Source organism: Condylura cristata, unplaced genomic scaffold (genome assembly GCF_000260355.1).
Source record: "Condylura cristata isolate star-nosed mole 26May11 unplaced genomic scaffold, ConCri1.0 scaffold00022, whole genome shotgun sequence".
In the NCBI taxonomy this organism is placed as follows: Eukaryota; Metazoa; Chordata; class Mammalia; order Eulipotyphla; family Talpidae; genus Condylura; species Condylura cristata.
This window is the reverse complement of record NW_004567123.1, coordinates 23,238,123-23,263,280: the sequence shown is the minus strand read 5'-3', so window position 1 is coordinate 23,263,280 and position 25,158 is coordinate 23,238,123. Positions and strand designations below refer to the sequence as shown.

Genomic DNA, 25,158 nt, shown 5'->3' with positions numbered 1-25,158 from the left:
CAGAAGAGGGGAGCTGGTGGCCGCGATGTCATAGGGTTTCCTGCTGGTTCAAAGGCTGTGTTGTACAGGCCCCTCCACTGAGGCCAACAGTTGCCAGGCACCAAATAATGCACAAAATACAGATGCTGCTCTATCTCCAAGGGGGTTTTAAGTTATTCCACACAGTAGAAAGAGTCCAATCAACCTTTAACAAGACTACATCTCAAGTCCTGCCTTTCCCAAGCAGAATTCTGAACCTGACTCAGTTCCATGGCGCCATCCTGCCAAGCTGTGTGTGCAGCAAGGAAGGGTCGCGCCACCACCCACTTCCCCTTTCCCAACCATTTCCATCCGCCTGAGAGAATATCCAGATTCCCCCCAGGTCTCTCAGTAGATGCGGGTTCCCGTGGCCCTGTGTGTCTGAGTTTTTAGTCCTCTACACCATGTTTTTCTTCTGCTAGAGGACCCACTTCTGTCAGATCAAGAACGGCCCCCCAGCAGGAGGCAACTGCCAGGAGAAGGCCTATCTTTATTAATAGACCTCCCCAGGTCTTGCAATGTAAAGAGACCTGAAAGGCCTTGCAAAAAGTTGCTTATCCAAATTCTAGGTACACACCTAACCTGCCCAATTAAGTAAATTTGCAGAACCTTGAAATAAAACATATTTTTCAATGTGTTCACACGAAGGGTCCATGCACACCAGAGCGAGTACTTGGATGACCTCCACGGCCAGCGACAACGTTGTGATCTTAACACAGTAGCTTGCTTTACATTCAGCCAAGTCAAATAGGACACAAAACCGGCCAGCCGAACACTGAACAGCTCTCCCCTGAAGTGGCTCCAGTAAAGCTAACTTGCAGGAATACGCAGCATGTTTAGCGAGGATACACTGAACAGCATCTTACACAGCATATCCTCACTGCCATGAACATGTCCGCTTCTTTAGACACGTGTTATCAGTCACTACGTTAGACTGACATTTTTAAGGAGTGATCTTGATAACTTAGAAAAACACTTGTCCTCTCTTGCTTTGATTCAGGTAGTACACATCATAAAACTGAGTTAAGTCTCTTAAAAAACAAAAGTCCAGAGATCCCAGAGTGGAAGATTCCAAGACCCCTCCCCAGGTACAGATCAGGGGATCTTCAACAGTTCAAGGAGTGCTCCAACGGCTCCAAAATAACCCTGGGGGAAAAAAAACAAAATCAAAAAACCACCAAAAATTAGAGCCATATTCCTTGAACTGACTTACATTATCACAAGTGTTAAAGGCAGTACTGGCTTTACCTCCTCACACCCACTTCCTGAGCACCCATTTTGCTGAGTCCAAGGCCAAGGTGAGAGCAGAGCAGAGCAGCTCTGAGGAGCCCCAGGGTGGGGGTGTGGGGGGAGCTGGATGTACCAGACACCGACACTTCAGCCAAAGCCTGCAGGGAGGGCTCGGAGCTGTGAGGCCAGCAGCTCAGTTACCTCTGGGAAGGTGGTACCCCAGCTGTCCTGTTAGGAGGGAGGAACTAACGTGCCTGGAGCCATTTCCAGATATCGAAGGGGTGAAGGGGGGGGTGGCGCTAGAAGTGCAAGGCAGCAGCAGCAGCGACAGAGGGCTGGTCACAGAATCAGGGCCTGACTGGCCAGTGCTTGGGCTGTACAGGCTGTAAAGGAGGGGAAGGGAGCAGGATGGAGCTGAAAGCAAAGGGGGACCCCTGGAGGTTCCCCCCGAAGGGTGATGCCATCCCTGAGAAAGGAACGCAGAAGAGATGGACAGAGCAAAAAGGGTCTCTACACAGAAGGTGCAAGGGCCAAGGTGCCCAGGCAGCCAAGCCACCGCGCCAGGCAGCGACCGGGATGTCTGGACTGGAGCAGAGTAGCAGCTGCGGTGTCCTGGGAGCGGCAGGAGGCAGAGGCATGGACAGCCACCCTCACAGCATGCAGAAAGGAGCCCAACAGCAAGAATACCTGAAGGGAGGGCAGAAGCAGGAGACAGAGAAGCTGCAGCTGAATGTCAAGTACAGGCCGGAGTCAAGCAGCCTTGGCCAGCTGCAACCAAGACATGATAAACCAGTAACAAAAGAAATTAAGAGACCATGAAAGAAAGTGAAACAAAACCCACTCTCAGAAAAAGTGTGCAGGAGTCAGAGGAACTACACAGAATTCAACCAGTCTCCAAGAGATGAGACCAGTGAGTACGGTGCTTTAAGGCAGCGAGATGACAGAAAAGGAATGTGGGGAGAGCCACAGACTTGCTGGTAGGTTAGGAATATACTGAAAGTCTCTCAAATGTAAGTCCGTTTTCTGAGAAAGGCTGCTAAGACACATGACCACATAGAGAAACAGAAACCTGCCCCTCCACTTAGGTTTTATTTTTTTTCCCCCAGCCTTATTTATTTAAAGATTTCTATTGATGTATGCATACAAGAACTGGGTGCAGGCCAGAGGTACAGGGGGGTAAGAGGAGACACAGAGAGTGGAGAGCAGAACAGGTGGATCTACTGAAACACACTGCTGAGGGGGGCATCAGGCGGGTCAGGAGAGTCTGCTGCGCCATGTGGGCCAGCTCCCGGGCCAGAAGGGCTGGCGACAGCTTGACAGCGTCCTGACTTCAGCCCCTGCCCACCAGGGAGGCCCACCATTTGTTTTTGTTTTTAAGAAGGCAGCCAATGCATCAAATATGACGGGGGCAGGAGCTGCAGCAGCAACACAGCCGAGCAGTGCTCAGGGCTCCCTAGTCACAACCAGAGGAAGACTCAAGAGCGTGCATCTTACAGGAAGCTGCGCATTGTGCTGCATGTGGCTCTCTGTATCTGTGTTTTATTTTTACAACAAGAGAGAGAAAGTTAACCACTATCGAGTTTCACTGAAGACCCAGAACCTATACAAGTAAAAGAGGCTGGTGCAAGCAGTTAATGAGAACAGTAAAGGATAAAAAATACTTAAGAATCTATTCAAAATGTTCACAACAGCAGTTAAAACAACCTCAGTGTGAGAGCAGAACATTTCAAGAAGCAGAGCTGACGAAGCTCCACAAGTACAGAAGCGACACAAGAGTCAGAGTCTGAATGCAAAGGGAAACAGACACGGGCAGCACCGCTAGCCAGAGAGCAGATGCCGCCCTCGGCAGCAGGACGGCAAGATGCCAAGCAGCAGGAGTGCGGGGAGGCGGGCAGGAGGCACAGGCTAGCGCAGGGCTGTGTGCACAGCGTGGGGACCACTGCTGGGTCAGATGCCCCCTGGGAAAGCTGCGAGAGTAAAACCTAAGAGATCTCATCACAAGAAAATGTTTCTATTTTTCCCTTTTCTTTTAATAGTCATTTATTTATGCATACCCCAAGAACCTGGGCCAGAGATGTGAGGAGAGGATTCACCAGAGACAGAGTGGGGAGCAGACCAGAGACAGAGCGGGGAGCAGAACAGGCGGATCTACTGAAATCCACCGCGGAGGGGAGCAGCAGGCAGGACAGGAGAGGTCTGCTGCACCATGTGGGTCGGCTCCCTGGCCGGGGATTGAACTTGTGCTGCAGTGGATGCAGAGAACCCCACAGTTAAGACTTAATCCCTGAGACTTAATCCCTGCACCTCCCAGAGTGAATCTTTTTACCCTTTTCTTTCTATTGAAAAGAGGGATATGAGATGAACCTATTGTGGTCATTTCACAAGATGTAAAGCAAACCATCGTGATATATGCCCCAATAAAACAGGGAAAATGTAAAAACAAAAGTTCATAAAGGGTTCATATTATATTATTATATGATGCTTTTAAAAACGTAACTTAAGAAAACTAACCTCCACATTCTGCCTAGTTCATTAAGAAATAGACATCTGGCTATAGGAAGTTCAACTAAGGTAACATTAAGCAGGGTTTCTTTTTATTCTAATATATAAAGCAAACTAAAACAGATCAAAGGTCACAAAAGGCAAGAAGTACATAAAAGGCATAAAAAACTTAGATAACTTGGTGCCAACTTGTTACTGTAACATTAGAAGGAAAGTTAGGTCACTTAAATCTTTACATTTTTTACATGCCAAATTTTGCACTTTGGATTTTAGCTATGAACTTAAGAGCAAGTTAAAAGGTAAAATATTAAAAACGTGAAACAATTACAATGAAAAAGGATCTCTATTTCCAACAACTTCAAATTCTGCTTTCATTTCTGTCAATTCATAAAGCACTATTAAAAGTAGCTGTACACATACAATTCTTGAAAAAAATGTTCACGATAACGCTATCTGAAATCCAGTAACTGCCCAAGAACTAGAAGAGAGTCCTTCCCATCCACAGAGCTGGTTCTACTTTTTAACCCAACAATTTTAAGGCAAAATACCCAAAACAGGGTATCAGGCTGAGCAATTAATGATCCTTCCCCATTTTGTCACTTCTGGCCTGTCTGGTCCTGGGGTGTTTTTCACTTATCTATTTGTTTTTAGAACAAACATCATAAATAAGTGGCTTATGAAGTGAGAGCACATAAAAACTGACATAGAAGGGCCCCTCCCAGGTGGTACAAGTGGTTAAAATGCAGCACTGTGAATCTATTAGCAGCCAAGGCTCAAGTTCAATCCCTGGCCAGGGAGCTGACCCACAAGGCACAGCAGACCTCTCCTGACCCGCCCACTGCTCTCCTTAGCAGCGTATTTCACTAGACCTGCCTGTTCTGCTCCTCTCTCTGTCTCTGGTGAATCTTCTCACCCCTTGCACCGCTGGCCTGTACCCCAAAGTTTTTGTATACATATGTAAAAATATTAGAAAAAAACAGAACTCAAAAGTAAAACACATTTACAAAGTACTCAATGATAACAATGTAATGTATGGTTCAGAAAATAACCTGTACCAGAAATATAGGTGAATGTTCATCAATACCTTTTTTCTTTAAAATGTTTAAGCTCAGGGCCCTCCCTGGTGGCGCAAAGGGTTAGGACACAGCACTGCAATCTGGCTGCAGTCACATCAGTGCCAGTTTGATCCCCGGCCCCAGAGGTGACCCACATGGCGCAGCAGACCTCTCCTAGCCCACCCACTGCTCCCCTCAGCAGTGTACTTCGTCGATCTGCCTGTTCTGCTCCCCACTCTGTCTATAGTGAAGCCTCTCACTGCCCCAGTTCTGTATGAATAAATTAAAAAAACAAAAAAAAAATCTAAGCTCAGAATTAACCAAAAACCTGCCCTGCATTAAATCAGGTTAAGAAACAGCTTAGAATGTTCAAACCCCTCATCCCGTAATTACAAAAACCTACAGAAGTGCCATTTCACACACTACTTCAAGTTCCCAAGCAGTGTGAGCCACATGCCCTTTACATGTGTAACACAGCACAAGAATTAAGTGTGCTTACCTCATGTTCCGAAAAAAGTGCTTTCAACTGCCCCTTGGACCAGTAATCCAAAGCGTACGCCAAAAGCCGCATGGCGATCGTATTTATTCTCAAGAAGTTTCCAACAAATACCACCTGGTTAATGTTCTGAGCACATCAAAAACAAGCAATTAGTGTTCATCTTAATTTCTGTTCACAAAAGCTACATAAAACAGAGCACCATTTGCATAGTTTTTAGCAGTAGTGTGGCTGCTGATAAAAAAAATGTAAATAATTTACTTAGTTCAGAGTTACTTAAATCTGATCCCCACTAACATTGGACCAACTGGAAAATGTCACTTGAGAAAAAAAAGAGTAGGAAAAACATCTGTATGGAATATGACAAATCAGTACTGTTAAAAGTTTTAGAGATAAGAAAAAAATAAGATAATGGAAATGACATAAGTAGGCAAATTATAGTAAAAATAACAGAAAAACCTCAACCTCCCTTAAGTGATCAAAGAAAAAAATTCAGATGTATTAAAAGTTAGCAAAACAATGAAATTCCTGCCCCAATGTTAGTCAAATTATGATAAAACATCCACTCATTCACACACTCGTGGCTAAGGATCTAAACTAGCACAGCCCGGGGCTAACACCCTGAGCACACATATCAAGATCCACATGAGGGTCGTGTTCCTGCGACAGAGACGCACTCCTCAGGGAGGCTCCTATCCAGAACAGAACCCACCAAGGAGTAGTCTCACTCTCAGATGCTGGACTCAGAGCTGCCCGTGGCAAGCGACCAAATGCCCACCCAGCTCTAGGTAAATGACTTCTGATGTAAAAGGAACCTGATCAAATATATAGTCATAAAATTAATATTTAAATTAAAAATACAAAAGGATATCCACACAAACTATCTTAAAACACCTAAGAACAAGAGGGAACATGCAATAAAAAGTATCCAGATTCATAAGTGATTTTTTTAATTACATGACTGATACAGTGTATTTTTAATTAAAAACAAGACATATTATACCTTTTTAAATTCTTAAGGAACTTGTCTGTAAAAGAAGCTTTTAAACAGAAATGCGTAAGCAGGAACAAGCCATGAAGCCGCACCCCCGGGAAGCCCAGGGACGGCCATTCTCGGTGCTTTCATAGCCCTGTACAATGCTGCTTGACCTGAATGCTACAAGGCAGCACTGTAAAGAAGCTGAAAGCACAAAGACAGCGCGGCTGCAGTCAGCGGAGGGCAGGCGGCCGGTCCTCGGCCCTCGGTCTGCTCCAGCATAGTGGCTTCCCCTGGATTTCCGCCCAAGAGGCCTTACTGTTCCACCATGAGCCTGGAGAACAGACTCAGCAACATGATCCAACACCGCCACCTGGAACAGTTACCTTACCACTTTCTCTACTTCTAGATAGTATTTATCTCTAACAGACAGGGGGAAAAAATCAAGATTACATTATGTGTGAAGAGTTAGAACTGTAATAATCAAACTACCCATACTACGTGCAGGAACAAACTGTAGAATTCTGAAGAAGACAGGGGTACACAAGTTGGAGCCCACTCAGTTAAGTTCTGTGTTTTCCTCAGAGCAAGTACAGAAATGCATGTGCCCTTACTTCATTAAGGGCACACATTCTTGCTATAGAGCCGATGTTGTTGGTGATGGTGATCAACGTCGCTCTGGCGAGGTCCTCTTTGCTGACCGCCTCTCGCTTCTCCTTGCTCATCATGTTTCCAAAACTGTAATGGAGAAAAAAATTCCATTGCTAGGCCAAAGGTAACGCAGACCCCAAGAATACAATCACTATTTTACTATGATAAAAGTGGTTATTTTAGGTCAACATTATTTGACTTTTTGAACTATCAATTACAAAATGGATCATCTGCTCAAAGAGAAATACTGCTTCAAGCAGCACCCTCAAGCATTCTGAAAGAGAAAAAGGTGTTCCCTGTGGTTTCCAATGAACTCTAGCTTTGATACCCTGAAAGGCACCACTGCTGCTACTCAACCAGGGAATTCCAGAAGGTGCCTCTATTAGCAATTTATGTTCCACTGCATAGCGGCTGCACTCAGCTGAATGGTCACGTTTAGACTGTTTTACCAGAGCAAATAAAGTATAGATTGCTGAGTGCCAGAGTAAACTGCTTAAGAGCTTCAGATTTGCCTTGAAGATAAAAGTACTTAAACTACTTCAGTAATTGAGCAGAACACAAACCCAACCAATCAGACAGAAAAGGAAGTAATTATCAGTAAGTACATGCTGCAAACATAGAAAATGAAATCTACAGCATTTACAAAATGTCTAAAACCAGCAAAGCACGTATGACTGATTGCCTTTACAATTATTAAAAACCATTTGACAATACACACACAAAAACTGTGTTTCTAAGCCATATGAAAATGAGATGAAGAAAACCGACAATAGCATTAAGAGAATAAATGCTTAGGAATGTATAAGAAAAAAATCTAATGCTTGTACACTGGAAACTATGAAATATTGAAGCAAGCGGCAAAGATGTAAATAAATGGAATGACATCCCATCCTCTTGACTCAGAAGAACTGAACAGGAAGATGACAGCACTCCCCAAAGTGATCAATGGACTCATTATGATTCTTGTCAAAGTCCCATCTGCCTTGTTTTTTGCAAACACTGACAAGTTACTCCTAAAGTTTGTATGGAAAAAAATCAAGGGACCCAAACTATCCAAAACAATCTTGAAAAAGATCAAGTTGAGTGATTCAACTTGCAAATTTCAAAACATAGTACAAACTGCAGTAACAAATGCAGGCGGGCAGCACTGACACGGATAAACATGCAGATCAATGGGGCAGAAATAACACCATATACTGACGGTTAATGCATTTTCAACAACGTGGCCAAGGGAATGTAATGGGCTAAATGATGCTGGGACAATGGTGCAGAGACCACTGTGTATCAATATACAAACTGGATCACAAGCCTAATGTAAAGCCTAAAATCCTAGAAGTATTAAAATACAGAAATACATCTTCATAAACTCAAATTACACAAGGATTTCTTTTTTTTTTAATTTATGTATACAAGAACTAAGGTGTAGGCAAGAGGTATGGAGGGTGAGAGGATTCACCAGAGACAGAATGGGGAGCAGAATAGGTGGATCTACTGAAATACACTGCTGAGGGGAGCAGCAGGTGAGACAGGAGAGGTCTCCTGTGCCATGTGGGCTAGCTCCCTGCTGGGGATCAAATTCTTGTGGCTCTTGACAGCTTGTATTGCTGACACTTAACCTGTATGTCACCAGGGAGGCCCATAAGCAAGGATTTTTGATACATGTATGTATGACCCCAAAAGCACAAGTGTTTAAAAATTAGGTAAGACGAACTTCATCGAAAGTTAAAATTTTCTAAGCTGCAAAGGAAGTGAAAATGTGTGCAAAGTTTGTAACTGATCAAGGGACTTACTTAGAGAACATGTAAGAATTCTTACAATAACAAGGCAAGTAATTCAACTAAAGAATGAACAAGACTTTAGCAAACACTTTTCCAAAGACAGCAAGCCAATTTGTGTATAAAAAGATGTCCAATGTCATTAGTTATAAGAAATTCAAGTAAAATCCAGAATAGTCACTTTACCTATGAAGTCAGTTACAATCAAAATGCAGATAGTAACAATGTAGGCAATGATGCAGAAAAATTTAAATAGTTATACACTATGGAGGGGGATGGGAGGGAAAGTTATAAAATGGTATGGCCCTTGAAGAACCAGCCTGGCAGTTTCTCAAAAGATTAAACAGCATTGCCACATAATTCAACAAATCCTCTCTGGGCATACATAGCCAAGAGAATTAAAGATATAGTCACATGAAGAGTCATGTTAACAGGATTATTTTTAATAACCGAAAAGCTAAAACCCAAATGTTTACCAACTGATAGATGGATAAATACAGTATTGTATATCCATACAATGACACAGTAATCAACAATAAAAAAATATACTGACATGATACAACATGGATGAGCCTTGAAAATATGCTAAGAAGTCTATCACAAAAATCATCTATTGTATACCATTTCTATGAAGTACACAGAATAAGCTAATCCATAGACAGAAAATATATTAGCATTTCCCAAGAACTATAGGTGAGGGGATGGGGAGAAACAGCCAACAGATAAAGTTTTTTTATGGAATGATAAAAATGTTCTGAAACTGGATTGTAGTAATGAGTGCACAACTGTATATGTAATTTAGAAACCATTAAATGGTACACTCTGAAACAGGTGACGACAGCTAAAAGAAATTTAAGCTTTAAGCTATTTAAAAGGAATAAGATATATTCAGATTTAAGTATATTAGTCTTACTTTTTTTTATTTATTTACTTATGCAGAAAAGAACTGGGGTGCAGAGCAGAGGTGCAGAAAGAGTGGGAGAACAGGCAGATCTACTGACATACACTGCTGAGGGGAGCAGTGAGACAGACAGAGGGGCCGGCGCCCTGGCCAAGGACAAAGCTCAGGCTGCAGTGGTGACAGCACTGAGACTCGCCCCTAGGCGACCACGGAGCCCTGTTTGTCTTGTGTTTCTTAAGACTGCACATGCCCCTTACCTCGAAGCCACCGCCCAGCCTGGCAGTCCAAACCTCTCATAGTCCCCTCCATAAATGTCTCGCACTAGTTTGTCCACTTTAGTGCTATCTCCACGAGATGCCATTTCAAGAGCTTCTTCAAAAGTGGTACAGCCAGTAAGAAGACAGCAGAGACCAAAAAAAGTTCCTCCTCCAAGACTGATTAAAAACAAACAACAAAGGTATTATGACATATTTAAAAATAAGAATAGTTCCCGCCTCACTCATTGCTCCAATCCAATCATGAGGTACCACCAAAGGAAACAAGTCGGTTGGGGGAAAAAATTATGTGCTTTACATACATTCTGAAGATGCATATTCATGGAACTGAGCCCCTGCCTTCCTTTCCCATGTGAATGCGCCCAGGAATCCTCACGCAAGCACCCAAACACCTCCACAAATGTTTCCCTCCCACCAAAATGACTCCTTTCATTCTTTAATTCACACCTCTTAAACTCAATCTTCCCCAGCACATTGAGTTTCCTAAAGTGATCTCTGATCCTTAAAGCAAACATACTCAGTCTCAGCTGCCACCGAATTCTCCCTTTTCTGAGTCGCCTATCCCAATCATTTTTCCACTACTCAGCACCCCAACTTCTGGATCTAGAACATCCTCAGGACTATGTGTACATGCTGCAACTCTATGGCTATCTAAAAGTCAGTATCTTCCCTCACCTTCTTAATGACACTAGCTGGTAGCTACGGTCTGCTTTATGGTCTGTGCACAAAATATATTACCTAAGGTAAGGGAGTATGAACTCTGGAGTCCACTGATCAGATATGGTTTTAAAATACGGTAGTGAAAGCTTGAGCAAGTGAGACTAAAGCCGGTCATGCAATCAGAATTTCTAATAAGAAACAACAGTATTTGTATAATCCCAGAAAAATGTTCATCTTTCATGTAACATGTTCTTGAAAGTATACGTATATGCAACAGTTAAAAACTCAGCTTTAACCCATTATGATATCAAGAATGAACAATGACCTTTATTAAAGGACCTACCTGGTACCTGTGACTCGCTTGTAATTATCTTTGGAGTATACTGCTAAGATGCTAACCCCAGAACCAATGTTCACCAGAAGTAGAGGGTATGGATTTTTCAAGTCAAATGGTAATTTCTGACATTTCTCAGAATCAGCAGGATTTTCAAAGTAATAGCACTGTGACCGTCCATTGAATCCAACTGAGTCAATGTATAAGATTCCTTTTATTAAGCAATCTAGTTCATCAAGTTTACAAAGCTGAAGATCACCTATCTGTAATGAAATAAAAAAGCATTCAGACTTTTTAATCAGCCATTCATATACAAAACAACAATAATGCATTCTCTTCATTAAACAAACCATAAAAGTGCACACAAGCATGTATTATCTGCACATGCTCTCCAGAGCAGACCCGGAGGCGACAAACAAGGGACGAGTGACGAAGCAGGCTCCTGCTTCGGAAAACTACAAACCACTCAGCTGCCGGAGAGATGTGCCAAACATGCAAGCAAAGAACAAGATGTCTCTCTGCAGAGACCGTAAGGCAGGAAGGAGCACAGGTAAGACCACAGCCCTGTCGGCAGAAAACAGGACTTCAGAATTCCAAAGGACTCGAGCACTCAAGCATCTGGCAGCAGGCAGAGCCACAAGGACTCTGACATCTGCTTTCCAAAGACCACGTCATGAGGCCGAGAGCAGTATCAAAGTAAGTCACACTTTACTCTTTAATAACCTGAAGCCAGAAGTCTGAAAATGTCTGACTAGAGGGTAAAATTTCTCTCTCTCTCTCAAACTAATTACATTCTCTGGTAGAGAGAGAATTTTCAGCAGTACCAAAATTTAAAACACTGTTATCCAATTTAATTCCACTTAAATAAGAAGTAACTAAGTTATTCATATTCTGAAACACTGTATCACACTTAAAAATGAAGGGGGTCGGCCCTCCCTGGTAGCCCAGCGGGTTAAAGCACTGCACTAAGAAGCTGAAACCACTACCGCATGAGTTCAATTCCCTCCTGCCCCGGAGGTGACCACATGGTGTGGCAGACCTCTCCTGACCCTCCCGCTGCTCCCCTCAGCAGTGTGCTTCGTCGATCTGCCTGTTCTGCTCCCCTCTCTGTCTCTGGTGCTCCCCTCTCTGTCTCTGGTGAAGTCTTTCGCCACCCCCTGAGTCTCTGGCCTATACCCCAGTTCTGTATGCACAAATAAATAAATCTTGAAAAAAAAAAAATGAAGGGGGTCTTCCTTCAATTAAGAACTGCAGCAGGAAGAGATCTAAGAAACATTGTTAATCAAAAAAAAAAAAAAAAGGGTTGAGAAACACTATAAAATTTTTAAATTGGAGTCAGGTTATATCCTCATCCCCCTGCAATGGCTCCTGCAGGCTGGAGTGTCTCTAATAAAGACTTGCCTGGCTCAACTACCAAAAGATAAATATTCAAATTGCCTTGCTTTAAAACCAAATTTATATGCACATGTCTGTGTCACAGTCATATAAAAAGATAAACCTGAGCCCTCCCTGGTGGTGCAACGGGTTAAAGCACAGCACTACAAAGCTAGCCACAGCCACTTCAGCATGAGTTCGATCCCCATCCAGGGAGCTGACCAACATGGCTCAGCAGACCTCTCCTGTCTCCCTGCTGCTCCCCTCAGCAGTGTACTTTTGTCAATCTGCCTGTTCTGCTTCCCACTCTGTCTCTGGTGAATCCCCTCACCACCCCTGCACCTCTGGTCTGTACCCCAATTCTGTATGTATAAATAAATAAATCTTAAAAAAAAAAAAACACTTTTCATTAACAAGGTAACTTTAGAAATGGCATAAAGAAACATCCACATTTTACTCTATGAACCTCTACATCATTTGAATATTTGTATGTATATTCAATATAGGTAATAAATGTAAAGATGCCCCATAGCAACTTAACACTTTTCAACCAAGACTAGTACTGGCAAATTCTCCCCCACTAAATTCTTACTTGATTATATTCATTCTGTTTATTCTGATCTGCCATGAAGACAGAAGTCAACAGCTAACTGCATTCAATCTCTAAATAACCCCAACTAAGAAGATTAAGTCTTCGTACCAAACCCAAACCCTTGAAGCATTCATCACTATCCTTATTTCATCTGCTCATGCCTCAGGTCACGAGTTCAATCTCAACTTCCCAACACTTGAAATCTCAAGTGCCAACATTTTCCTTTTTTCAAAAATTTATTTATGCACACAAAAACTGGGACACAGGCCAGAGGTGTGGGGGTGAGAGAGACAGAGTGGGAAGCAGAACAGGCAGCCTCACTGAAATACACTGCTGAGGGGAACAGTGGGCAAGACTGGAGAGGTCTGCTGCACCATGTGGGTCACCCCCACTGGCCAGGAGGCTGCAGTGGCTGCAGATAGCTTCACAGTGTTGTGCTTTAACCAGTTGTGCCACCAGGGAGGGCCCTCAAGTGCCAATATTTTTATTTCTAAGTCCTACAACTTCTAATGGACACCAGCTGAATTACTTACATACCTAGTAAATAATACTTAAAGAGAATAAACTCAGTATTTTAAATATTTCACTGCCGTTGATTAAGTATTCGTCTCTCCTAATGCACAAGCAGCATTTGATAGGTATTTCATTCTCAAGCAATTTTCAAGGATAATGCTGAGACGAAAAAGCGTAGCAGTCTTAAGTACCAGTACCTACGGTACAAATTCCACACTGCACCCACCCCTACCATTACCACACAACCTCTGGAAACAACCTGAATGGTGTCTAAGTATGTTCCAAAGAAAAGTTCTAGTGTCCTGGGAAAAAGGGCTTTTCCTTTACCTCTCAGTTATGATCCAGTCACTGTGAGGTTCCACAAAGGAGGGACCTAACTCTCCTTCTGCCCCCTTCCCCTGACCATACAGGCAGAAAAACCACTGAAAACCAACCACCAAAAGAAGTTTAAGCGACAACCATAAAAACCTTGTTTCAAAAGTAAAACTGATTCTGTATTAAGATTATAATCAGCTAGAGGGCAAAATAAGGAGGACTGAGAATGAGAACATGGTCACAAACCCCACAATGACACATAAGGGACAGGAAGACTCTCAGAAATAATATTCTCATTTGGTGGCATTAAGAATGGTCATAGAAGAGATGTTAAATCTACCTCACACACTGAAGGTCTGCCTTGGTCAATTCACTTGTGAGTTCTCCCCCATGCCCTTCAAAGGACCTAGCCTCAACGCCTGATCATATTCACTGAAGAAAAACAAAATCAAGTGCCAATGGCACATCTCCCAGGGTCAGGTGAGATGCAGGGTTCCAGTTAACAAATGTGCAGCAGCACAGGACACTCTGGGCTGTGCTGGCAGTCATCACCACTGTCCTACGGCCTAAGAACACTTCTCTGACCCAAGTTCCTTATCTAATTATTATACTAAGCAAGAAACAACTGAGGGAACAAGAGGACTGATATGAGACTGGCACAGTATTCTGACATGAAATGACATTTTGTCCCCTTGTTTTTCAATATCTTTTGTTCAAGATTTAACAAAGTCCATCCTGATAGGTACTTCCACACTCTGCTTAGCACAGACTAAAAAAAGGTGCTCACTTTTAGTGGTTCGATTCTCATCAACTCATCTGAACTGATCTGAACTGAGCAAAAAGTAAATATACAACCTCCAGATGGTCAGGCCCTCCCTAACACTATTTACATTTAATCTGACTCAAGAGAATTCAAGTTCCATTACAAATGGAAATGATTCCATCACTTGCTACTTAATATTTTTAACAGTTGAATTATCATAAATTGTATATAAGCTAAAAAATGCATACTGTGAGGAAATCCTGCTCAAATTTGTACGCTCCACCTCCAGTGGCACAAAAGACAGTGTGGAGACTTGAGAAGTTTTTATCTCTGCCCATCTGAATAAAAGCAGGCATGTCATGAGTGGGAAAGCGTATAAAGTGCAGATTGCCTTTGCGTCCACACAGAGTCAGGTCCTTCAGCTCCAGGTGCACGTCCCGAATACCCGTGGACCCGTAAGCCACGTTAGAGGTCAGGTACTTCCGAATGCTTTTAAGACTTTCTACTTCTTCTTCTTCTTCTTCAGCAGTGATGTCTTTGGGTTCAAAATAAACCAGCTTGACCAAGGTTCCACCAATATCCAAGCCAAACCATGGGAATACTAAATGTGGAAGAAAAAAAAAAAGTCAAAACAGTTTTTTCCCTGAAAACTAAATTTACACTTGCTCAATTAGCAATTTATTTCATACCCTAAACGCTTCCAAGTTCTAGCTAATAAGCAAAAAGCCTTTTAGGAAAATAATGATTCCACGTGATTTAGAAGCACAACTTTGAAATGTTAGAAAAGTCAAAAAGAAAAATATCAGAATTTTGAACCAACCAAAACAAATTTTCACCCTCCCCCTTAGCTTGAGAGGGGAGAATATTGATCATTCCCTAAGCTCTGGTTTAGTTCTCAAAATAAGGGTAGAAGAAATTCCCAACCCTATGTAACAGACACTCCAGTGGTCAATTTCTCTCCCAAACCCGCAAAACCCTTAGGTCTTAAAAACAAAGTTTTTCAAAGGACTTCAATGGAATAGACACATCAAAGTTTATAAATGTTCAACAATTCTCTTCCAAAAAATAGTTTCAAGAGATGAGATCAAGACAGAGTGCAGAGACATTCGTATCGTCCCTTCCCACTGGAAATCCTGGAAATGCCTGCCTTGGACATGCCTGCAGATTATAGATTTGTTGACATTTTCTAAAGTCACTCTAGGAAACAAGATGTGGCAGAATTAGTCTGAAAGAGACAGTAACTGCCCAAAACCCTCAAAAGAATACTGTAATAATTAGGGGTAGCTACGAAGGTGGGGGAGAAGAGAAATGCTCCATCCAAGCTGTAAGCAGAGGTGGGTGCCATGGGGTGACAGCAGGCTTGGTGCAGTCAGCATCTGCTGAGGAAATGCATTTGGCATAACCCAACAGGCTAGCCACTTCCCTGGACAAAGAGCCAAGGCCCACCTCCAACCCACAGAGGGTAGTGTTCAAAAAGCATGGGCAGCTGTGTACAAAAATGAGGACAGCACCAGGGTAGCTGGTTTTCCAAGAATGGGAAACCCCACAATCAACCATATATCCAACCTGTCTCCCACAATTCATCCTGACAGACTGGTACACACAAACCACATCCACTAACAGGAGAGCAACATCCTCGAACCAGGGATATTTGCTTTACAAACTATAATCACCAAAAAGGACAATCAAACAGTGAAAATGGGAAGTTAAACATCTGAAGAGAGAATTGCAGGAACAAACAGTAGGCTTAGAATATTTTCAATGATTCAACCATAAATATTCTCAAAGGTAAAATCTCATCCATGAAAAATGAGTAAGCTACCACAGGGGGGAAATAAATCAAATTAATAAATGATCATCAACTGTGGCTGTAAGAATTCACAGATGACAAAACTACAGAGAACTACATACATTGTGTTTACAGATATATTAAACACAAGCATTTATAGGTCCAACTGGCAAAATCTACATACAGTCTATGAATTAAATCAATGTTAACTTACTAGTTGTGGAGGGAAAACACTTTCAAAATCCCCCAAAAATGAGATAAACTACTTACTACACACTTAGTTTAACAGAGATGAACCTCTAAACAGGCTGAGTAAAAAGAGGTTTGCACAAAAAGTTAACAAGGCTATGAGCATGCTATGTGATTCCACATACATAAAACTCTAGAAAACACAAATAGTGGAGTAATAGAGTCAGAAATTTCAGGATATCCCAAAGAAAGACTTCCAAAGGAAAAAAGTGAATTCCTACAAAGAAATAAAGGTAAATTTAGACTTTGCATCAGTGACACTGATGCTAGAAGACAATGGAGCACTGGCTTCTAAAGTTGTAAGGAAAAAGATTTAAAATTCATAGCCAGTTAAACCAACTTTCAAGTGGTAGTGCACAAGAAATTTACTATTCAAAGACCTTCTCTAAAGTAATTAATAAGTGCAAAAAAATTAATTTTATAATTAAAATATAATTTTAACAGCATTAGTGAAGATATAATCTATAAGAATAAGCAAAAGAAGCAATACATGCTGAATTTTAGAAAAAATAAGCACTATGAAACTAAAATACTTACATATTTCAACATAGGAAGTCAAAGAGGGAAGAGAATGGAGAGGGAAGTGAAAGCAAGCAGCAGCTCTATCTTGTCGGGGAATGAGATTCTGATTAATTCCAAACAATAGAAAAGTGATGCTGTAAAATTTAAGGCAGCACCAGAACAGAGCATATGACCTTCAAATAACTAGGGAGGGAAAAAACACATCAGTTCAAACACAAGGGAAAAAGTATGGCAAATACAAAAGAAGAACTGATAGGAATCACTGCAAACATATTAGTAAATCATAAACAGATCAAATTTCTCTTCTAGAATGGAAAAGAAATGCAATGATATGGTTTTAAATATTTATTTATTTATTTATTTATGCATACAAAACCTAGGATATAGGCCAGAGGTGCGGAGGAATAAGAGGATTTACCAGAGACAGAATGGAGCACAGTACAGGCAGATGTACCAAAATCCACTGCTGAGGGAGCAGTGAGCAGGCAAGACAGAAGGTCTGCTGTGCCATGTGGGTCAGCTCCCTGGCTAGCCAGAAGTTCTGCCAGGGACTGAATCTGAGCCCCAGTGGATGGTGACAGCGTCATAGCACTGTCTTTCACCCCTGAGTCACCAGCAGGGAGGCCCTCAACTATATGCTTTTATTAAAAAAAAAAAATCTAAAACAAGGTAGACTAAAGTTAAGTGGCAAAACACAACAGAGTCCCAACACAAGTAAGAGTTGGATACTTTGAGATGAAACAGCATGCAGTCAAAAGCACTCACATCAAAATCTTAAGCAGATCCTTGGAAACCAACAGCAATTGGCTCATATTTAGGAACCACTATATAATAAAAAGTCAAACATTATGTTTCGGGACTAACACTGCATTTAACAGAGGCTATTATGTTCCATTGTGAGGTGTCCTGCAAACAGTGATTGACCAAAGAAATCAGATGTCACGACTTCTATGCTACCCCCACTTGCAATTCTATGTTCACAGACCAAATCAGGGGGTGGACTCACTAGCACCATTTTTTAACTAGTTTATATAGGTGAATTTGGGTAAGCAAAATAAATGCCTGGACAATGCTAACTCCAAAATATCAAGCTAACATTAACAGGAAGCAAACAATACTAGCAGATTAAACATTTCAAATAATGAATCATTAATAGGGGACAAAATGAAATTTTTTCATGTGCATAGTTATGATTGATAGGATCCTACACATGCTTCAAAAAATATCAAAAGCAAGAAATTGAGAAATGTACAAATCAGTTTGAAAATAACACAAGCCTCAGAAAGGTACACACACACAAAAATAAAGGAATACACAGGTTTATCACAGGTAAGGTGGCTCCATTTAACACAAAGTTTGCATCAAAAACAAATATACTTTCAAGTACCCATAAACCATTCTCAAAAGTCAAGCACTGATTTAAAGAATTTCAAATTTCAAAGAACATCCACTTTCCCTATTATCTCAAAATGATAAATAACCCAACAGACATAAAAGAAATAAATCCAACTAGGAATTTGTAAATCCTAACAATTTACAAACTGTAAATTTGTGACATCTTTTGATAAAGAGGAAACCCAAACAAAATTTATTTTAAATGAAAAACTCCACAATCCCAATAGATTTTACTCAAGGAGCGTCTCCCTGGTGGCAAAAGGTGTTAAGCAGAGCTCTACTGTACAGAGTGGTCCCTAGGAAAAGGGTAAGTTCCAGGTTCCCTGCCCCACCCAGAAGGAGGGTGGAGCTGAGAAGAGAAAAAGTAGGAAGCAGGGTGGAGAGCCAGAGGAGACCTGAGGAAGCCACATGGAGCAGCGAGCATGTGATGGAGAAGCCATGCTTGTTTCTTGGCCCTGGACTGGTTGAAAGAGATGTGGGTGAGAGACCCGCGGGGAGGTCGACTATGGCAGCATTTATCTTGATTTGGGTTTGGCTCTCGTCCTCCCAGGCTTGTCTGGCCATTTCGGACCCTTTCCTATGGGCCCCGGCCAGAAGGTGATTCAGTCTTGTGGCGGCTTTCAGGCCTTGCTTTGGGCCAGTCCCTTTTGGGTGGACTTTTGCCCACGAGGGGATGGGTCACTTCAGGTGTGTTTGATTTAGAAGTTATATTCTTTGTGATCCATATTGTCTATTTACTGTATTAAAGTCCCTTTTCGTTAAAGTCATATATTTTATTTTGATGTGGTGGATGGCAGAACCTATTTAGAGCAGGCAGGTTTGGGAGTTCAGTGGTGCCCCTTTCTCCAAGCTACTGGCAGCTGCAACAAGTTCGATCCCTGGCCAGGGAAGTAGCCACATGGCACAGCAGACTACTCCTGTCTTGTCCACTGCGCCCCTTGGCAGTGTATTTCAGTCAATCTGACTGTTCTGTTCCCCACTGTTTCTGATGAATCCTCCCACACACACACACACACACACTGCACCTATGGACCTGTACCCCAGTTCTTGTATGTATTAATAAAAAAAAAATCTTTAAAAAAAAGTTTTTACTCAAGGAAACCTCTGGCATTAAATGTTTACCAAATGTATTCAAATGAAGAAAGCCTCAATACAAGGCAATGTCACATAGAATTTGAAATGCTAGAAAAAACATATCAGACCCAAAATAAACGAATTAAAGATAAAAACAAGATATAAATAAAATTAGGAAAACATCACTGAACAAAGCCACAGGAGAGCTGAATCAATAAAATCAGGTTTTGAAAATGTCACTAAAACAAATTTCTGCTAAGGATATCCTGAAACAGAGAACAATTGTTTTAAAGAAATAAAGGATGAAAGCATACACAATCAAGCATTGTGCAAGTAAATCAATAGTATATGGTATCACAAGTTGAAGACATACACTAAAGAAAGGATGAACTACAAATAGAATACAAAAAGGAGCTCAAGGAGAAGACAGAAAACACAGAAATCAAAAGGACTGAAAGACTGTATAAAGGTTAAAGATGTGCCCACCCAAACAATAACAAAACACTGCCAGGCTCTAGTGGCTTTCAGGTAAACTTTTAAGAAGATTTATGATACGGAAAAATCTAGAAATACTCCCCAAGTCACTTTAACCTTATATCAAAGTTATGGGAGGACCCAAAAAAAGAGGTAATGTATAAACATTAAATTGTTAAACAACAGAATCCAACCATGGATTGGGTGCCTGCTAATTCACTCATAGGTCAACAGGGAGTTTTCTCAGGAATGTAAGGATGTTTTTCACATTAGAAATTACAATTAATGAAACTGCTTACATAAAACTGAAGGAGAAAAACCATGAATCTCTCTCTCAATGGATTATAAAAATTAAGAATTAAACAGAAGGAATAAAAAATTTTAAGAAGGTATTTGGATTCAAGAATCAACAGCTTTTCCTACAAAACTAGCAAAACCCAACAAAATGACATGGAAAAAAAATGTCATGTCATGTACAGCAGTATAACAAGTCATAAAATGTTCAGAAATTAAATATGTATGGTCACTATTAAATGGTGTACAGGAAGACATATCCTGCTCCAGGCAAAAAAAAATTAAAATGTCAATTTTAATGAATCTACAAGTGTCCGTGCAATTCTAAAGAGAATACTGTGGTTGAATCCTCAGCAGCAAGCACCTCGGCCTCAGGGCATCCTGAATGCTTCGGACCAACAGAAGTCCATTCCCAGGGACAAGTACAAATCAACCTGGATTATGGAAAGGCTGTCCCTAGCAACTAGGACACTATTCTAGTTGCAACTTCACTGTTACAAAAACCAACAGTGCTAGATATGATTAAAGGAAGGAGAGTCAAACTACCTGCTTTAGGATGACGCCAACCCCATGGATAAGCAAAGAGCTACAACAGCACTTCAGAAACAAACAAAAAAAACCACATCAGCAAGATAGGAATATGGAATTTTGGACTTATTTTGTACGACCAAAGGAAAATTTTGTAAGGCTTAAAGCAAATCAATACTCTTATTTCCTTATATTAAAAAAAAAAAAACCAACATTGTATGTTTCAGTATATTACTACTATGTTTCAAATGATAATTTACTAATCAAGCACTACAGAAGGCATTTTAGTGCATACACTTATTTAACATTTACAAGTAACCATACAAGACAAGTCCTATAATCATACCATTTTACAGAATATGCAAAACTGATGTGCAAAAGAGGCCAAAGTCAAAAGGAGGCAGAATTCGAACTCAAACCCAGATTTCCAAAAGACTTTTAACAAGTTTCTTTTAACAGGTATGTGTATAAACCTAAGAGCACAGAAAACATGCTTAGGTTAATAAGAAAGTAAGATTTAAAAGCAGTTTAATAACTCCCCATTCTTTAAATAAGATTAAAGTATATGGAAAAATAAGGAGTCTTAAGAGAATAGCTCAGTTCACATGATGTTAAGTCTCTGTTTCTGGGCTCCTGTTAGCCTGTACAATGTAGAATTGAGGGGCATAGGTCCATTAGACCCAAGTTCTCTGGTAATGGCTAAGGAAATGGTCTCAGCCATACACTTGTTACTTCTAAACTTGCAGTCTGTCCAAAAGAGCTTAGATTCCTATAAGATGTTAATTCTCAAGTATAGAATGTTAAGTCATGTTTTATAATATAATGAATACTGAAATAAGCATTCCAACTATTTCTCAATATACAGTATTTCTGATAGGGAATGTCAGAGAAAAAAGGAAATCTTGCTACACTGTCATATATCCTCGTAGGAAATTTATCACTTCTTAATAATGAGTCTTGCCATTAGTCTTCACAGATACTTCACTCTACTTGCAGCTCCAAGTACTATTTCCTGACATTAAAATCTCTAAAGTACTCAGATAGTTTAAACTTAGAACATAATTCTAGAAAGGATATAGACTCTCCTCATATAGAGTATGCATGCAAAATCATCTTTAGCATAATGTCTGTGTCAGAATAGGTCACAACAACTAAAACATCCTCCAAGAAGGAATACATGGTTTATGAACTCCTCACTTTTTCCGACATTATGAAATCCACTTTTACCAGACCGCACGTGGTCCCAAAATACTACAAAACCCAGTCCCAGACTGGCTAGGCAGCAATCCTCGGCCCCAGATTAAGATGTAAGCCTTAATAATTATTCTTATTCTCAAAATAGCTTTAACTTGAGAACTACATAATTTAAAATACATAAAACCAGACGACTGTATTTAATTCTACATTTGAGAATTATAAAACCTAACAGATTGTTTAAAACTGCAAGATGGTGTCCTTTTAGAAAGCACACTTTAAGCTATGTTTTAGAAAAGTAGGATGGCCTTCACATCCTTTCAGTCTTGCTGACAATCAGTTGAGAAACAACAGTGCTGATGACAAAGATACACTGAACTATGACCTGGAAAATGCCCACAACCTAAACTTAAACCCAAGGAACATCATCACTCTTTCAAATGAACAGTCAAAACAGCCTGTGAGTTCAAGGAAACCAGTATAAAATGTTTGGCAAGTAATAATAACTAAGTTGCTATCATTAGCATCTTTGTTTCCATCCTTTTAAAGGCATCCCTACTTGACATTTCTCAGCCCTGTGCCACACTCCACTTAGAATCTAAAACTATGGAAGAACATCCCTAGTAACTGTGCTGCATGAAGTCTGAGATGGAGACAGGTCTGGAGATCACAGTGCTCTAAGGGACAGAAATTGAACCTGACTATAACCAGAGCCCAGACAAATTCGTAGAATGACCTGGACCGCTATGTGAGTTTCAAAAGGCAATTTCCTACCTTTATTGCTTAGTAGTGTGAGGTAGGTTTTCTAACATCAAAAGTAAGGTGGCACTACCTCAGACCCAACTCTCCTAGATAGAAATACAAACAAATTTAATATTTACTCAATTTTTCTAAAAAAAAAAAAAGTATATTCTTGGAGGGCTTAGCAGTAAATACACCCTCCCCATCTCACAGGTACATTCCTCACAGTTCAGAAAGAGCAGATAGGAAAGGGGGAAAAAACAGTATCTTGCTTATTTCTTCAGCAGGTCTCATTACTGAAATTATTTTTCATGACCTTTAGTTCCTTAAAAGAAGTTTCAGAACCACTTTATGTATCTTTCCAACACAACCTAAACCAATATTTTTCAGAGTGTCTTTTACATCACTTGTATGTGAATGAGTGCTTAAAATGCAGGTTCTTAGATCTCTCTCCATATTGATTTAGTAAGATTTGGACCTACAATGTACATTTTTTTTAAACTCTTCAGGTCATTTTTATGCTCAAAAATTGGAAGCATTCCCACAGTATCTAGAAATTTTCACTTAAGGCAGCCTTGAACGCAAAAGCCAGAATTACTGAGTTCACATTTCTATTCCACCGTTCATAAGTGATATGACACTGGGCAAATACACTAGTTTTTTCATCCATAAGATGGAATGCTACCACCTCAGAGTAGTAAGGGGTAATAAGTTACTGAAAGCTCAGTAAGAAGGGGCTAAGTCTGAGTACTGTCAAGCTACTGCCAGTCCCTGCAACATGAGTTCAATCCCTGGCCAGACCCACATGGCCTGACAGATCTCTTGCCTCACCCACTGCCCCCCTCAGCAATGTTTCAGTAGATCTGCCCTGTTCTGCTCCCCACTCGGTCTCTTGTGAATACACACATACACACAGCCTGTCTGGCCTACACTCCAGCTCTTGTATGCATAAAATTAATCTTTAAAAAAAAAGTTCAGAAACAGTGTCTGACTGTTTCTAACCCCTGAACACAATACTAGTTAGAATCCGATGTCCAGTGGCCACTATCGGATACATAGTTTTAGTTCTTCTTTGCTGAATCTTTGGAATTTACATCCATTTCCAGTGATGTACAAAATCATAAAGGAACGGTTTTTGCAGTCCTTAAAACAAGTCTTTTTCAAAAAAAAAAAGGTACTTGCTGCAAGAAGATTATGTTCTCCAAGTTGTTCCAAAAGAGGAAAAACAAAAGAATTGAAACTCCCAAACTTTTCCTAACAATAGGGTGACATTTAATATGTAACCATCCAGACCACAGAAAACAAGAGTAAAGCAGCCGGGTGGTTGCGCTAGGGTACAAGACTCCAGTAAGGACTCATCCTGCCACTTTCCCTCCCTCTCAAAAATCTGCATCTAAAGCAAGCTGAGTTCCTGAAATAGGAATCTGTCAACTACAGGAAGGGGGTAGGGGAAATAAGCATATGTAAAATGTCACTGTATTTGAAGCTCACATCAGAATAGCAAGACAGTGGATACTTTCAGCAGTAGCATGGCTGCAAGAAAGGATCTAAATTGAAGCCGTGTGAAGTGGAGAAAATAACTGGACGAAATCACAGTGCAGAAAAAGAAACCAATAATAAAATAGGGAACCCAATTCTGGTAAGAGCGTGTACAACTCTACCAAGGTAAGATTCAGAGAAATGTTTTTGAAATATTTCGAAATGCAAACGAAAAGGCCTGAATGTACAGGAAACTAGTTTTGAATGGCATCAGCTTACTGTAGGGAAAAGAGCGTGAGTGTGGGGACAGGTGAGTGAGAAGTGACCCGAGTTATAAGAAAACCAGCCAAAGCTTATTGTACACAACATGGCATCCAGTCCTAAGCCTGCAGCAACTTAGGGGGCAGTTATCCATTTTTCCAGCAAACCCAAATGCCAGATTTAAAAGGATCTAACGTCTCGGAGAGCAGCTCTCCGAAAACCCAGGGGAGACAGACATTTGGGAGTCAAAGGATTGGGGGAGGGGCGAGGCAGTGGAAATGAGTCAAAAGCAGCCTTCCAGAGGATAAAACCATGTGACGTGCAGGCAAAGAATGTTCGAGGAGCTTAGGAGAGGGGAGGAAAAGCCCTCCACCCCGACAATCCAGAGGCGCAGACCACGGGGCGCGAGGGGCCCGGTCCGGCGGGGCCCGACCCCCGAAGCCGCCGCGCTTGGAAGACCCGAGGCCTCCAGCCAGGAGCCAGCCCACGCACCAACCTGAGACCACCGTGCGGGGGCAGTGTCCCCGCGCGGCGCGCGGGAAAAACGGCGGTCGGGGCGGAAAGGGGGCAGGGCGAGCGGGGCGCCCCGCCGGGCACTTACGCGGCCGCTTCTTCCTGCGGCTTTCGACGCGATGGCGGGAGGCCGAAGTAGCGCCGCTGTAGGAGCCTGGCCGGTCCCGCCTAACGCCCTCCCCCGAAGCCGAGGCCCCGGCGGCGGGCGCCGACGC

General features: G+C 41.4%; 1 protein-coding gene across 1 annotated transcript in view; it reads right to left on the bottom strand.

The window, feature by feature from the left end:
- Positions 1 to 628: 628 nt before the first annotated feature.
- The window catches only part of PANK2 (pantothenate kinase 2), a 25,954-nt gene continuing 1,424 nt past the window's right edge, over positions 629 to 25,158 (bottom strand). Inside the window, exons 3-9 of the mRNA XM_004687369.2 lie at positions 25,032 to 25,156; positions 14,679 to 15,031; positions 10,883 to 11,136; positions 9,862 to 10,038; positions 6,892 to 7,015; positions 5,305 to 5,430; positions 629 to 1,164 (exon numbers count right to left, since the gene is read on the bottom strand). Of these exons, the coding sequence (XP_004687426.2) occupies positions 1,114 to 1,164; positions 5,305 to 5,430; positions 6,892 to 7,015; positions 9,862 to 10,038; positions 10,883 to 11,136; positions 14,679 to 15,031; positions 25,032 to 25,156 (1,210 nt within the window). The 3' untranslated portion in view covers positions 629 to 1,113. The remainder of the gene's footprint in view (positions 1,165 to 5,304; positions 5,431 to 6,891; positions 7,016 to 9,861; positions 10,039 to 10,882; positions 11,137 to 14,678; positions 15,032 to 25,031; positions 25,157 to 25,158) is intronic.